Raw genomic sequence first — 14,896 nt, forward strand, 5'->3', positions numbered from 1 at the left:
AGTGCTTTTCGTATATACTATAGACTAACCTGTGAATGCCCCTGTGCTTCCTTACTTTCATGTTTCTGAGTGTTATGCGTGTATTTTTTTTTATTTTAGCCATAATTTAAAAATTAGGAGAGTTTCCATTAACACTGTGATTTTTCCTCTTTTTTTTTTTTATTAAAATTTTTAAATTTATTTTTGAGAGACAGAGACAGAGCACAGGTGGGGGAGGGGTGGAGAGAGAGGGAGACACAGAATCCGAAGCAGGCTCCAGGCTCTGAGCTGTCAGCACAGAGCCCGACGCGGGGCTTGAACTCCTAGACCACAAGATCATGTCCTAAGCTGAAATCAGACGCTTAACCAAGTGAGCCACCCAGTCACCCCTCTTCTTCTTTTAAAAAATCAGTGTATCTGGAGACATGGGACTCATATTCAGCAATGGTGAGCTGGCACACATGGCTTGTACCTAGTTTTCTCCAGACCTGTGCTAGGCCCTCTCAGTGTAAGAAGGAAGGAAGGAAGAAGGAAGAATTCATATTCTTCATTTCCAGGAAATTTTCTTATATGATTTCCTTGACAATATCCCCTCTCCATGCCTCCACATTTTCTGTTCTAAATTTCTGAAACCTGTTAGTTGGATTTTCTCATATCTACATGATTTTCTAATATATACATGAAAACATCAGTATCAGAAATTTGACTTTAGAAAGATCTTTCAGGTAGCAGTTTGGGGGACCGTTCAGGAACCCAGGCTTAACCCAATGAGAGCAGGCAGAAAATTTAAATAGACAAGGTCAGAACTAATGGACCTGATTCTATGGCATCAGGAGAAATGGAAGGAGAAATAACAAATATTCAGAAAATAGAATGGATGGACCTTCTTGACAATGTGGAGAGTGAGAAAGGGGGAGAAGGTGAGAAAGACTGTCAGAAGCGTGGCTTGGGTGATGGGGAAGGTGTTCGTTCCCTAAAAGGTGTGGATTATTTAAAGTAGGGGAGTATCACGATCAGATGTAGATTTTTAATTTTTTTTTTTCCAACGTTTATTTATTTTTCGGACAGAGAGAGACAGAGCATGAACGGGGGAGGGGCAGAGAGCGAGGGAGACACAGAATCGGAAACAGGCTCCAGGCTCTGAGCCATCAGCCCAGAGCCCGACGTGGGGCTCGAACTCACGGACCGCGAGATCGTGACCTGGCTGAAGTCGGACGCTTAACTGACTGCGCCACCCAGGCGCCCCCAGATGTAGATTTTTAAAAGATCATTTACTAAAACTAAAGGGTGGGTGACAATTTGATGGGGGAACAGGATATTTACATAGTTGCAATGTATCTATCTAAAAATTGTTAATTACAAAAGAAAAAATAGTAACTTTTTAAAAACTTGGAGTGTGTTGGAGGAAGTCACTGAGATGACACGACCCTCATTTGACCCTCAAGCTGGATTGGAGCCTCCTCACCTCTCCCTTGTCCTTGGAATGTAAATGCCCCCCCCCCATTCCCACTATGGGAGCTGTTCTGAGAATGTAGCCTGGAGACAGTAAGGTGTTGGAACCATCTGGATGAGGGGTGCCTCAGGGGACTGGGTGGCTCAGTCCCTTAAGCGTCTGACTTCAAGCTCAGGTCCGGGTCATGATGTCATGATGTCGTGTTTGTGAGTTTGAGCCCCCACTCTGTGCTGACAGCTCAGAGCCTGGAGCCTGCTTCAGATTCTGTGTCTCCCCCTCTCTCTTCCCCTCCCCTGCTCGCACTCTGTCTCTCAAAAATGAATAAATGTCAAAAGAAGAAGAAGAAGAAGGAGAAAAGAAAGAAAAGAAACCATCTGGATGGTATATGTGACTGAACCCTGTTGAGGCCTCTGTAAAATAAATTTTTAAGGTTTTGGCATGCGGGGGGCAGATATTTCCTCCTCTTGCTGCTGCCCAAGGCAACCCTCATAACAAAGTTTCCTTCATTGGGGCTCCTGGGTGGCTCAGTCAGTTAAGCATCCAACTTCGGCTCAGGCCATGATCTCACAGTTTGTGAGTTCAAGCCCCGTGTCAGGCTCTGTGCTGACAGCTCAGGGCCTGGAGCCTGCTTCGGATTCTGTGTCTCCCTCTGCCCCTTCCCAGCTCACGCTGTCTCTCTCTCTCTCTCAAAAATAAACATTAAAATTAAAAAAAAAAAAAAAAAAAGAAAGTTCCCTTCCTTATTAAAAGTGCCATCTACCAACCTGTGCCTCTTTCTCTGGTCTCTCCTTGCCCGCCATGTCAGGGGGCCAGTGTGCAAATCAACAGAACATATTACCTCAATTAAGTGATCAAGGCTAACATGACCAATACTGGGACAAGCATCTTGTATCTTCTGATATGATATACTGAATTAATCCTGTCAACAATGCATGACCCGAATATAAACACAGGGAAAACCTCAGGCAACTCAAGTTGAGGGACGTTCTGTAAAAAAACTGGCTGATACATCAAAAACTGCAAGGTCATGAAGGACAAGAACCAAGGAACTCTTTCAGATTATAGGGAAGAGACATGATAATTAAATACAATGTGTAATCCTAGGTTAGATCCAGGACTAAGAAAAATTACTGCTATAAAATATATTGTTGAGACAATTAATGAAATCTATGGATTATGATTTCATTAATTATGGAAATTCATTATGGAATCCATAAATAGTGATTATGATTTCATTATTATATCCAAGAGGTTTTTTTTTTTTTTAACTCTTTTTAAAAAAGTATTTATTTATTTTGAGAGAGAGGGAGTGGGGTGGGGCAGAGAGAGTGGGAGAGAGAGAGAGAGAGAGAGAGAGAGAGAGAATCCCAAGCAGGCTGTGCACTGTCACTGGGGCTCTAAAGAACGAACCATGAGATCATGACCTGAGCCAAAACCAAGAGCCAGACACTTAACCAACTGAGCCACCCAGGCACCCTGATGAGAGTTTGTTTTTTTTTAAGCAATGTTAAATTTCCTGCTTTTGATAATTATACTGTGGTTATATAACAGAATGTCCTTTTTTGCAGGAAATACACATAGAATACTTAGCAAAAGAGCATGATGTCTTACTCCCAAAAAGTTTAAAAAAGGATTTTCATTAGATAGATGGAAAATGGAAACAGTGGGGTAATATGTTACCAATGAGTCTGAGTAAGGTGGATAAAGGCTCAGGACAGCATCAAGCTCAGATACAAGAAGTGAGAGGTGGCTCTGGGGCGAGTATCGAGGTGATGGATTAGCAAAGCTCCCTCGTGTCCAGCCTTGCTGAGCTAGCAGCAGCCCGGCCCATGGGCTGACGCAGTGTGGGAAACGGTCACGGAAGGGCAGGGAAATGCCCTGTGGCTAATGAATTTCCGGAGTGGGGAGCCAGGCTGCCAGTAGACAAAGTACCAGCAGAACTCCCTACTCAAGTCCACTCTTATTCCTTCCATGCAAAACAGAGGGTGAAGAAATGGTGGACACAGATTCTCAAATACAAAACTGAAGAGAGACAAACCAGAGTCATCATGTATAAAAATAAATAAGTAAAATTAAAAAAAAAAAAGAATAAAAAAAGAATCACCATTTATATACGACCAACAACATAAAGAGATATAAAAAGTCATCAGGGGGGGCGCCTGGGTGGCACAGTCGGTTAAGCGTCGGACTTCAGCCAGGTCACGATCTCGCGGTCCGTGAGTTCGAGCCCCGCGTCGGGCTCTGGGCTGACGGCTCAGAGCCTGGAGCCTGTTTCCGATTCTGTGTCTCCCTCTCTCTCTGCCCCTCCCCCGTTCATGCTCTGTCTCTCTCTGTCCCAAAATAAATAAATAAATAAATAAACGTTGAAAAAAAATAAAAATAAATAAAAAATAAATAAAAAGTCATCAGGGAAGAGTTAAGACCAAAGGAAGCAGAGGTAATAGAACAAAATTCCCAAGACTTTATGATAAATATGATTAATATTTTCAGAGGTGAGCAATAATTCATACATAGCAGGCAACCAGACATCGAAGGTCTTTTCACTGTTTTCCAAATGTCATTCGGATTTTTAATGATATATTTAGTCGCAGCTTCTCAAATTAGCTCCTTCACTCATGGAGTCAGAATTACTCCCGAAAAAGCTAAATAGAAGCCCTGAAACTGTCACAGAAATTAAAATTAGCACCACAGAATTAAAAAAAAAATGCACCACACACCTGGGAATATGACAGAAATGAATGTGACCTTCAAAGACTTAAGGGTGCATGAATGGTTCCCTCATCTGCCCATTTAGCTCACTGGTCTGGCCCCTGCATCCGCTGTGCTGAATGAATGTAGTATCTTTCCTGGGGCAGATTAACAACACAGTCTCCCGTACACGGGATCCAAATTTAGATCTAAGATATTTAACTTCATCTCTCCCATCTTTTTTTTTTTTTTCCTCTTTTCTCTCTCTACTTACTGAGTCTTTTTTGTTGCTTCTTATTTTCTTTCACTATCTTTCATTGAATTGATTTTGTTTGGTTTTTTTCCCCCTCCAGCCTTCAGAAGATACATCGTATCCTGCTTCCTCTGCTGCTGCCTTTCCTTTCCTTCTCTGATGCCTCCTGGGAGCATCGGACCCACTGGCTCTCTGCAAGGTCTTTACTCTCTCCGGGATGCCTCCTCCCATTTGGGGGTCTGCTTGCCTGGTGTGTTCTTCCCTTCTTTCTTTGCCTGGTTAACACCCGTTCGTTCTCTCACTGAGGCCTGCCTGGCAGAACTTTCTGAGATGTTGAAAATGCTGGGGCGCCTGGGTGGCTCAGTCGGTTGAGCGTCCGACTTCGGCTCAGGTCACGATCTCGCGGTCCGCGAGTTCGAGCCCCGCGTCGGGCTCTGGGCTGATGGCTCAGAGCCTGGAGCTTGCTTCCGATTCTGTGTCTCCCTCTCTCTCTGCCCCTCCCCCGTTCATGCTCTCTCTCTGTCTCAAAAATAAATAAACATAAAAAAAATTAAAAAAAAAAAAAAAGAAAATGTTCTACATTTGCACAATCCAATTTGGTAGCCACGAGCCACATGTGTGTGGCTTTTGAGTGCTTGAGATATGGATGATGCGAATGAGAAATGAAAATTAAAATTTCATTTGATTTTAGTTAATTTAAACATAAGTAGCCACATGTGGTCAGTGGGTATCGTATTGGATCACTTGCCTAGGTCAATAATCATGTCTCAGAAATCTTTCTCTGGCCTCCCTGATCAGGTGAAGCCTCTCTAATATATACACTCATGGCAGCAGGTGTGTCTCATTTCGAGATATTTTTTTAATTTTTAAAATTTTTTTTCATTTCTAGATTTTAAGTAAGTTGCAATTTTACATTTATTTGTATGATTACTTAATGTCTCTCCCTCTCTCCCCAACCCCATCTTTTTTTTTTCTTTTTTTTTTTTCTTTTTTTTTTTTTCTTTTTTTTTTTTTTTTTTTTTTTGGTCTCTAAGAGCCCATGTGAGTCATAAAGGTGGCTGGGTTTGAGAATAATTTTTGGGATACAATGGACAGTGGCAGCTACTTGATTAGACCTGAGGAGTAAGAAGAGGGGAAAGCATCGAGGATGAACTCTAGGTTCTTGTGTGTGCAACTGCATTTCCTCTCATTTACAACATATTGCAGGAAGGGGCGGGACAAATTGGGCGGGGGGGAGACACCAGCACTGGTTTTGATTTGTGGTGATTGAGATCCTGTGAGAATATACAGGGAGGACATGCCTTGAAGTTGGATTTAGAACTTGGATCTTGAATAAAGGTCTGGCCAGGAGCCGAAAGATAAAACTTTTAAACATACGTACATATATGGCGATTATAAGAGTGCCTATAAATGAGATTACCCAGGGAGAGTGTGATGTAGGGGGGGGAAAGTTTTCCTTTCTTCTCTTCTAGGTTCTTTGGCTCGTCTAATAATTAAATCGATGCAAGACAGATTAACAGGAGAAAAACAAACTTAATTCATAGTATTTCAGCTCATAGAAATATGAGACTCACAGAAGTGACCAAAGCAGGAAGCTTTTTTTTTTTTTTTTCACCTTTTAGACAAGAAAACAGTAAATGTGTGAAGAATTGACATGACAAAGTTTGGGCTTGGGGTAGTAAATTAGTGAACAAGTGATAAGTTTATTTATACAGCATTCTTGGCCCTGAACTCCCTATCTCTGGTGATTAGGGTGTCTCTCTACCTCCTGATACAGGAAGGGTACCTTTCACAAGGGAGATTTATTTCCTGCTTTCCGGGAGACAAAGGAAGGTCAGAGTGTCCTTCTAGCACCATCTTAAGTTAACTTTAATTCAAAATAATCAGTATGCCAAAGTGACATATTTTAGGGCAGCCTATCCTGAACCCCATCAGTGACTCACAACTAAAAACTGGGCTTAAAAAAAAAAAATGAAACCTCGCCATCTGAAGTGGAAGCCTTGAAAGAAATACCTTCTTGTGGGCCCCTGGCTGGCTCAGTCGGTAGATCTTGTGACTGTCAATCTCAGGTTCTCGAGTTCAAGCCCCATGTTGGGTAAGGAGCTTACTTAAAATAGATAGATAGATAGATAGATAGATAGATAGATAAATAAATAAAACAAAACTTCCCTCAGGGTAATAATTTCATGGGATAGGAGAAATAGAATAAAGTATGTCTTACAAACCATATTATCCTGTTTTTACTTAAAATCACTTCATGTAATGAATTTCTGATTTACACCAAGACTTGTGTAATTCTCTAGAAAATACAGTAGTTTAAGTTTTAACTGCACGTCCTTTGTCAAGTAAACTTTAAAGGCCTTGCTTATAACACAATCTGGATTTTCCCCACTAGAGGGCGGTATTGTTCCACGTTTCACAGAGTGGCCTGCTGTGCCTTGTTCCCTACCTCAGAGAAGAGAAGGAATATCCATTAAAATATTTACTGAGGCAAGCACAGAACTGAGTATCCTATGTGTTTTCTCTCACACAATCTTTGCAAGAATGTTAAGTCAGATCATAACACTCCTGTGTTCAAAATCTGCCAATGTTCTCAATATAAGCTTTCGGTGAGCATATTAAAAAAAAAAATCAATATAACGCCCTTATACTTGGGAGTATCAAGAAGAAAAAGAAAATAATCTATAACAAAATAATACACATTTTAATATTTAAATGACTACAGAAGGTCTAGTGAGGTGGTCAGACGTTTACAACTGGTTATAATGAATAATTTTATTATCTTATTTTATTTTTAATGTTTATGTATTTTGAGAGAGAGAGAGCGAGTGAGCAGGGGAGGCGCAGAGAGAGGGAGGGAGAGGGAGAATCTCAAGCAGGTTCTTCACTGTTAGCACACTGCCTGATGTGGATCTCGGACCCACGAATGGTGAGATCATGAGCTGAGCTGAAACCGAGAGTCAGACGCTTAACCTACTGAGCCACCCACACATCCTGAGAGTGAAGAAATTTAGAATAACAGAAGGAAGGCAATAGTTTCCTGAATATTGCCATCACCTCTTTTTTATATTCGGTGTTTTAAAATTTGGCTAAATAATATATCTTTATAGAAACACACACAGAATCACCACACATGCAAGAGCTAACAGGTGCTGACTGAAAAAGAGATGCTGTACTCATAGTGTGTGTACCACACATGACAGGTGGAACAATTTTCTGTCATGCTGAACCTTTCCTGGTAAAGTTCTGAGAAAAGTGCAATTTTTCCCTCAGTGTAGACAATAATTGCATTCCTGGACAAGTCATAATTATATTAAAATTGTGCAAAAAATATCTTGTGTTTCTATATAAAATTAAATTGGGTTCTAAGCTCAGAGATCAGCAAACAGGTTTTTCAGCTACGAGAATATCCCATAGAACCTAGGAAAGACATTCAGGGTTTATGACAATTCCTTAGAATGTGCTGTCCCAAGAAAATGAGAATATCTAGCATCCCTAAATATCTAGCATCTACTGCTCACTAAAAGTCAGGAGCAGTCCCAACAACATTACACACCACAATCCCCACCCAAATTTTCCAAAAAGCCCCCCTTGGAGTTAGTCCTTTTCGTATAGAGACCCACTATCATTTAGTGTCATTGTGAAATCAGTCACTAGGTGGCAGCATATGCCAAAGTATTAACTAGTTTTGATGCCCTTCCAGCAGTTGAGAACTCCTTGGGACCTAAGCAAGACTGGGACTGGAGGACAAGAGAACTTCACATTTATTTATGATGTTTGATTTCTATCACTACAAAAAAGATGAATCAAACACGACAAAAATACTAAAAATAGATGTGAATAATGACATGAAAATTTTATTTTTCCTCTATTTTTACATTTAGTTTTCCCTTCTTAAAGGGTCAGTCAGCAGAAATATCTAGACAGGATATTACTAAACCATCAGTTTGCTTCCATTCAGGCTAAGAGAACAAAAGCTGGGGAACAGAGACTCCCATTAATGGTTAAAAGTAACGTAAGGCTTCTGATATCATGTCAAGTCGCAGGAAAGGAAACAACGCACCTGTTAGGGAGTACAAGAAGATACCACAGGGAAGGTGGAGCCTGAGTTAATCTTTAAGATCAAGTGGGAACAATACTGGTGTATACTAAAAGGCAACAAAATAGTACTCATAGCTAACATGTTATTAAGATTCAGAGTTGACAATATTCTTCCACATGTTTTATTCAAGTTCATCCTCTCACATTGCTGCTTACCCTTAACCAGTAATGCTAAAAGTGTGGTCTGCCAACTGGGGACCGTTACCTGCACCGAGAGACATTGAGACATACAGACACTGAGTGAAATGTTTATAACGACTGGCCAATTTTCTGTCTGTTGACCACGACAATCACAAAGTGGGGCTGTGTTTTTTTCCATTTTAAATGTTCATTTCTATTGCATTTTACCAAAATATCCATCTTCAATGGATTGAACACACATACGCGCGTGCACGCATCTACCTAAAGTTTGAGAAGCACCGTCTCCAGAGCACCGAAACAGCCAGAAGGCACGAAGCAGGTGAGCAGGACAAGGCTGGAGGAGAAGGCTTACTACATTCAATAGCTCCCAACTGTAACAAGCGCGCTCATTGCATTTTACTTAGTCCTCCCAACAACCCAATGGGACCAGTAGTGTGATCTTGACTTTACAAAAGGGGGCCAAAACTAGGGATGATAATGAACCTGCCCCAATGGAGTCAGGAATCAAACCGAGGTCTGTTGGAATTTTCAGCCCTTTTCAGATCCTCACACTGGTTTAATCACCATGTCAGTGCCCATCTCTCGTCTAGCAATACCTAGAGATCACAGTCTATTCTGGAACCAGTTGCTTTAGAGCTCACGGACTCAGCACTGGTGCTCACATGTCCTCAGGAGCAGGACCAATCTTTCCCTAAGTTAGGAAAAACGGTTTGTCGTCTAGCCCAATAGAGCACGGTATAGCTCATATGTCAAAAGAAGGGTTGAAACAATGATAGCAAACCAGTTCCCACTTCCCGTAGACATGTACACACACACACACACACACACACACACACACACACACAGAAAACCCTTCTCATTGAGCAAAAGAAATAAATTCTGCTGTATCTCACTGGAGTGGTATGAGGTATTTTCCTGACTTGAATTTTTTCCCCCTTATGTCAAGGTGTTTTTCTAATCATAAACTTTCATGATAAAAGGTTTTTATCATAATTTGTATCATAAATCATTAAACAATAAAGTATTTTACAAAAATATACCTCTTTTAATTTTTAATTTTTGGATAAAGAAAGTTGCCTGAATTTAAATGAAAACCCAACTAGATTTATAGGAAGAAAAAACAAAAGACAATCACAATAGTGATACAATTTACAACACAGAGTCAGAGTTTTTGGATAAAACAGTGTTGAACACTCGATACTTAGAAATGTGTAATATTTTTTTTCATTTTGCACTTTCAAAAAGATTAAAAACATTATATAAAAACAGATTTAGGGAGGTCAGTTCTGCACTTCTCTTTTCTTCATTTTTTTTTTAAGATTCATTTTACTTTTTGAGAGAGAGACAGCACACATGTGTGTGAGCCAGGGAGGACAGAAGGAGAGAGAAGAGAAAGAGAGAGAGAGAAGCTTAAACAGGCTCCACACTCAGAAAGGAGTCCAACATGGGGCTTGATCCCATAACGCTGGGATCATGACTTGAGCAGAAATCAAGAGTTGGAAGGATGCTCAACCAACTGAGCCACCCAGGAGCCCCACTTTTCTTCATTTTAAAGGCCCACTAAGAATTAAAAACAATAATTAGAGATAACTTAAGAAAAAGTGTTTTGCCTTGTACCAAAAATTCCTCATGGAAAGTATCTGATAAGAATTTCTTCTCCTTCCTCTCTTTCCTCCTCCTTCTTCTTTTTCCTCTTATTATTAAAAGCAGTGAAGACATTAAAAAGAACAGCCATTGAACACACATCGTGTACATGAAAACCTTACATAATGTTATTAATAAGGCACACAACATCCCCATAAGGTAAGAATTATTATTCTTGTTGGGAAATTGAGGCCCAGAGAAGTAAGTAACTAGTAACTAGCATAAAGTTGCAGAGTTAATAAATGACAGAATCAGCATAGAAACCGCATGTTTGAGTGTGAAGTCCATGCAAACTCTTGATATTCTATAATATAGGATTAAAACATGAGTGACAGCCAGCTGTTAAACTCATTAATTCTGGGACCACTGCTGATGTTAAGTTATTTTTATAGTTTATGCAAAATGAAGCTCTTAGAATCACATTCACTTAGAACTATGTCTTGCTTGGTCTACATTTTTGCCATGGTCTATTTAAAAAGTTAAGAAAATTAGATAATTTCTTTTGGTGAAAGAATTACCTAATACCTTGGTGTTGAATGCACAAGGTGGTGGGACAATTGTTCTTTTTCTGGAGTACGGCTCAGCATCACCTTGAGGATATCCTCAGACCCAGGGTTCAAGGGCTGCCTAACTGACTCTCCAGGTATGAAATTTAGGCAAACTACTTTACCTTTCTATGTTTAAGCTTTTCCACTTGTAAGTTGACGATAAGAATACCCAACTCTCAGGGGTCAATTAAATAATATAAACAAAGTGCTTAGCACCATGTAAAGCACAGAATAAATGTTCAGTGAATTGTGTAAGTTAGGTAATGAACTTGCAGAATATTGGAAAATGCTACAATTATCTTCTTTAAAAACAAACGACAAGAAAACAGAACAATAAAATATAATAAACCTGCAGGATTGTGAGTATAAATATTCTTGAATAGCAGAATTGGTATAAAATGTACAAAGAAGAGAATTTGTTATTCGACAGACCTCTCATTTTCATTTTTATTCTGTAAACTTACTACAAATCTTCAGCTGAAAGATTGTCTTTCCATACAGTATTCACTAAAAAAAAAAATTCACATTTACTTGTAAGGGCGCAGAGACCTGTATATATGCAAAAATTGTAAAAAGTTGCAAAAACCGTCAACAAACAATATCCCTTTAGTACAATGACCACTACCATTAGCATTACTGTTTTCCTCCAGACCAGGCTCTGACCTTGCACGAGACTGAATAACAGGACATTTATTTGGTATTAGTCAAAGTTCCTTCCATCCTCCCTGTAGACAATGCCATCATATCCTCGTTTTAAGAAGCAATCTTTTAAGAACACAACTCTGAAGCTAGAGTGTCCTGGGTTTGATTCTTCTTGCATTTATTACCTGCTTGCCTTGGACAAGTTACCCCATCTCTCTCAGCCTGCTTCCTGATACAAAATGAGGACAATAGTCATTTTATGATTTGTTGCAAAAATTAAAGAATTTCTTCCTCTCTTTCCTCTGAGGCATCTTTAATGCAGTAGAGGTCAACAAGTGGTAGCCATAATTATTTTTATTTTGTAAAGGAAGAAACTGAGGATTAAGCACATTTTGGTAGGAATTTATAGGCGTGGAGCTGGATCCTAGCTCTGCGATTCCCTGGCCAGCGTTCTTTAGTGATTACACCATAAGGTAAATAAGCTATCTTCGGTGAAGGGCATTGGGACGAGAAGAACGCCTAATTTCACCAACCCCTGCAGTGACGTGTATATCAGTATATCCTTCATTGTTCACTGTCGAGCTATTTCATTATTATTTTTACTCTGCCAATTTGGAGCACAGGCGGTATAATAAACATACCTTTACACTTGTTCGGTAACCTCCTAACCTTTCCCCAAGGTCCCAGGGCATGAGCTCTGTGGGTAACGAAAAATGAGGTCACCTATCTAACCTCCACCAGCATACACGACGCAGAACCAGCGCCCCGCCCAGATGTTTATATTTTCCTCCCTTGGCCCCGCCCCCCGACCACGCGGGGCTCCAGCCGCCGCCCCAAGCTGGAGTTCCTGGAGCGGACTTGCCTAGCGCCTCAACCTACCCACAGGGATTCCCTCTCTAGCCAATCGCATTTGAGCAACGGGACTGCCCCTGACAAAGATGGCGGGGGAGGCCTCCGTGAGGGCAGGCTGATTTAACACCCAAACCCACGGCGTCTAGGGAAGACAGTGGTAGTAGCGGCGCGGCCCGACCATGGAGGAGGGCAGCAGCGGTAGCGGTGGCAGCGGTGGCAGCGACAGCAGCACCGGTGGGAGTGGTGGAGCGCAGCAAAGGGAGCTGGAGCGCATGGCTGAGGTCCTGGTCACTGGGGAGCAGCTACGGTAAGGCGTGGGGCAGTGCCGGTGGGCGCGCGGTGGCACTGCCAGCCTGTGTCCGCAGCAGTCCCGCGCTCACACGCTTGTGCCTCGTGCCTGGGGACTCGCGCTGGGCTCCTGGACCGCTGCGGGCGCGTGGGCGGTCGGCATTGCGCCCTTGCTTAGCTGCTGCTGCAGCCGGGCGTCCGGCGACGCGGGACTGGCGCGAGGCTCCCCAGGCGGACGCATGCGAGCCGGTGGTGCGCTCTGCGCCCCGGCCCCGCAGCTGCAGCCCTGCGCTCAGCAGACGCGCAGGCACCCGCCGCGCGCTCCCTCTTCCTGGGCACCTGGGCACTACCAAGGCCTGCTGGCTGCCAGCCGACCCCTAGTCTATCCAGTGAGCGAGGGGTGGGCGGCCCCAAGCCGTTTGCAGCCCCAGACTCTTTAAGATGAAAGGGCCAACCCAGTGATCGCCTTCACTTGAGGTTTTCCGTTTTGCTGGCAAGTCCTGCTTCACTCCCCTGACCCTCCGCGTTTTCATCTGTAAACTGAGGCCGATCACCGGATCCCCCTTGAAGGGGTCTTGTGGGGGCTAAACCCCAGTTTCTGAAAAACTACCTATCACTAAATTGGCACATCCTTATCAATCGTCATTCGGGTCCGCAAGGGGGCGTGGAGGCACCTTGCTCCGATGCCCTGCTGCTGTGCCAACTCCCCTAGCGCGCACATTTTGGCGAACAGAGTCCACCGGCCCTAGGCTGCTGCAAGAATTAGGAATTGACGGGTCTCATCGCGCCGAGGACAGGCAGTGAACCCCAAATCTCCCCCTTAACATTCGCATCCCATCCAGGTCCTTGGATTCATGTTTGAGTAATGTACTTACACGGTCTGATCGGTTCCGCAGTTGGCCGTGGTGTGGTCATAAATCAGTTTGCCAGGGGAAAAAAAACCTGGCTCTGAAACGTTGTGGCCACAACTTGCGTGCCTGCCCCTGGCCCAGCTGGAATGAGGCGCTCACCTCTTCCTTCTAATGCTTGGCCTGAATCTCTAGGCTCATTTTGGTCTGAAAAAGCTGTGTTTCAGGACCTGAAGGAGAGAGATTCTTGCAAAGATCCCTGAAGGTTTTTAGTAACCACCCTGCTTGCAGCCTTAGATTGAGGAAGTAAAATTTTGGAAGTCAGTTTGAGTTTAATGTTACAAAAGGCAAACTGCACATTTCTGTCCCTCGATGATTTTTTAATATGTAGTCAAAATTCAAGGGAATAAAAGCTGGTTTTTCCTTCATCAAGAGCATTTTCTAATTGAAAAAATTAAAGCTTTTCAGATTCAGTCTGAAACACTTGCTTTTGAATAATTTGCTCCTCATTATTATATCACCTTTTTAAAAGTCCTCAATTTCATTTCTTTTTAAATAATAAATTGCAGGGTGCCTCTCTTTGTCCAGGAAGCACTGTCTCCTTCAGGATGCAGCTTAAATGCCCCTTCCCTGGGGTCTCCAGAGCAGTTGTTACTCCCCTCTTCCTAACACCCCTCTGCACTGCAACAGGTTTGAGAGCCATGCTTAGCCTGTTGGAAAGAAGGTAGAAGGCACTGTCTCCCGGCGCCTGGGTCAGTGGGTTAAGTGTGGGAGTTCTGCTTAGTTCATGATCTTGAGGTTCTTGAGTTCAGCATAGAGTCCGCCTACTTCAGATCCTGTATCTCCCTCTGTCTCTACCCCTCCCCCACTTGCACTCTCTGTCTCTCTTTCTCTCAAAATGAATAAACATTTAAAAAAAAAAAAAAAGACCGTCTTTCACTCTCACTCAGGAGGTGAGCCTGGGTTTGAATTTCTGCTCAGCCACTTTGTAGCCAATAACTACCCTGAAGTTGTTTTTGAGGCTGACATTTAGAGTGAATCTTGAGTTTGCCATTTACTAGTGGGAGATCTTGAACCAGTTACTTAACTAAGAATGGTGGGTAATAATGGAGCCTACCTTATAGAATGTTGTGAGGGTTAGATGAGTTAGTGCTTAGAACACTGCCTGGTACATAGTAAGCACCATGTCAGCATTGACTATGGTAGCTCTGTGACCTTGGACAAGTTAATTCACTTCTCTTTCTTTTTTTAATTTTAATTTTTTGTTTTTATTTTATTTTTAAGAGAGAGAGAGAAAGAGACAGTGAGAGGGGCAGAGAGAGAGATGGAGACAGAATCTGAAGCAGGCTCCAGGCTCTGAGCTGTCAGCGCAGAGCCTGACATGGGCCTTGAACTCACAGACCGGGAGATCATGACCTGAGCCGAAGTCGGACGCCCAGCCGACTGAGCCACCCAGGCG

The 14,896-nt window shown here is 42.5% G+C and overlaps 2 protein-coding genes across 3 annotated transcripts in view; one reads left to right on the forward strand and one right to left on the reverse strand.

The window, feature by feature from the left end:
• The window catches only part of DSCC1 (DNA replication and sister chromatid cohesion 1), a 33,798-nt gene extending 20,061 nt beyond the window's left edge, over positions 1-13,737 (reverse strand). The window contains exon 1 of one of the 2 annotated variants that reach the window (XM_045050206.1): positions 13,465-13,737. The gene's annotated coding sequence lies outside the window, so the exon portion shown is untranslated. Of the gene's footprint in view, positions 1-12,090; positions 12,112-13,464 lie in introns of those variants that run through there. The other variant, XM_045050207.1, reaches the window with a different exon arrangement.
• DEPTOR (DEP domain containing MTOR interacting protein) overlaps positions 12,287-14,896 on the forward strand; it is a 138,354-nt gene continuing 135,744 nt past the window's right edge. The window contains exon 1 of the mRNA XM_004000086.6: positions 12,287-12,608. Coding sequence (XP_004000135.1) covers positions 12,481-12,608 — 128 coding nt within the window. The 5' untranslated portion in view covers positions 12,287-12,480. The remainder of the gene's footprint in view (positions 12,609-14,896) is intronic.

This window comes from Felis catus, chromosome F2, assembly GCF_018350175.1.
Source record: "Felis catus isolate Fca126 chromosome F2, F.catus_Fca126_mat1.0, whole genome shotgun sequence".
In the NCBI taxonomy this organism is placed as follows: domain Eukaryota; kingdom Metazoa; phylum Chordata; class Mammalia; order Carnivora; family Felidae; genus Felis; species Felis catus.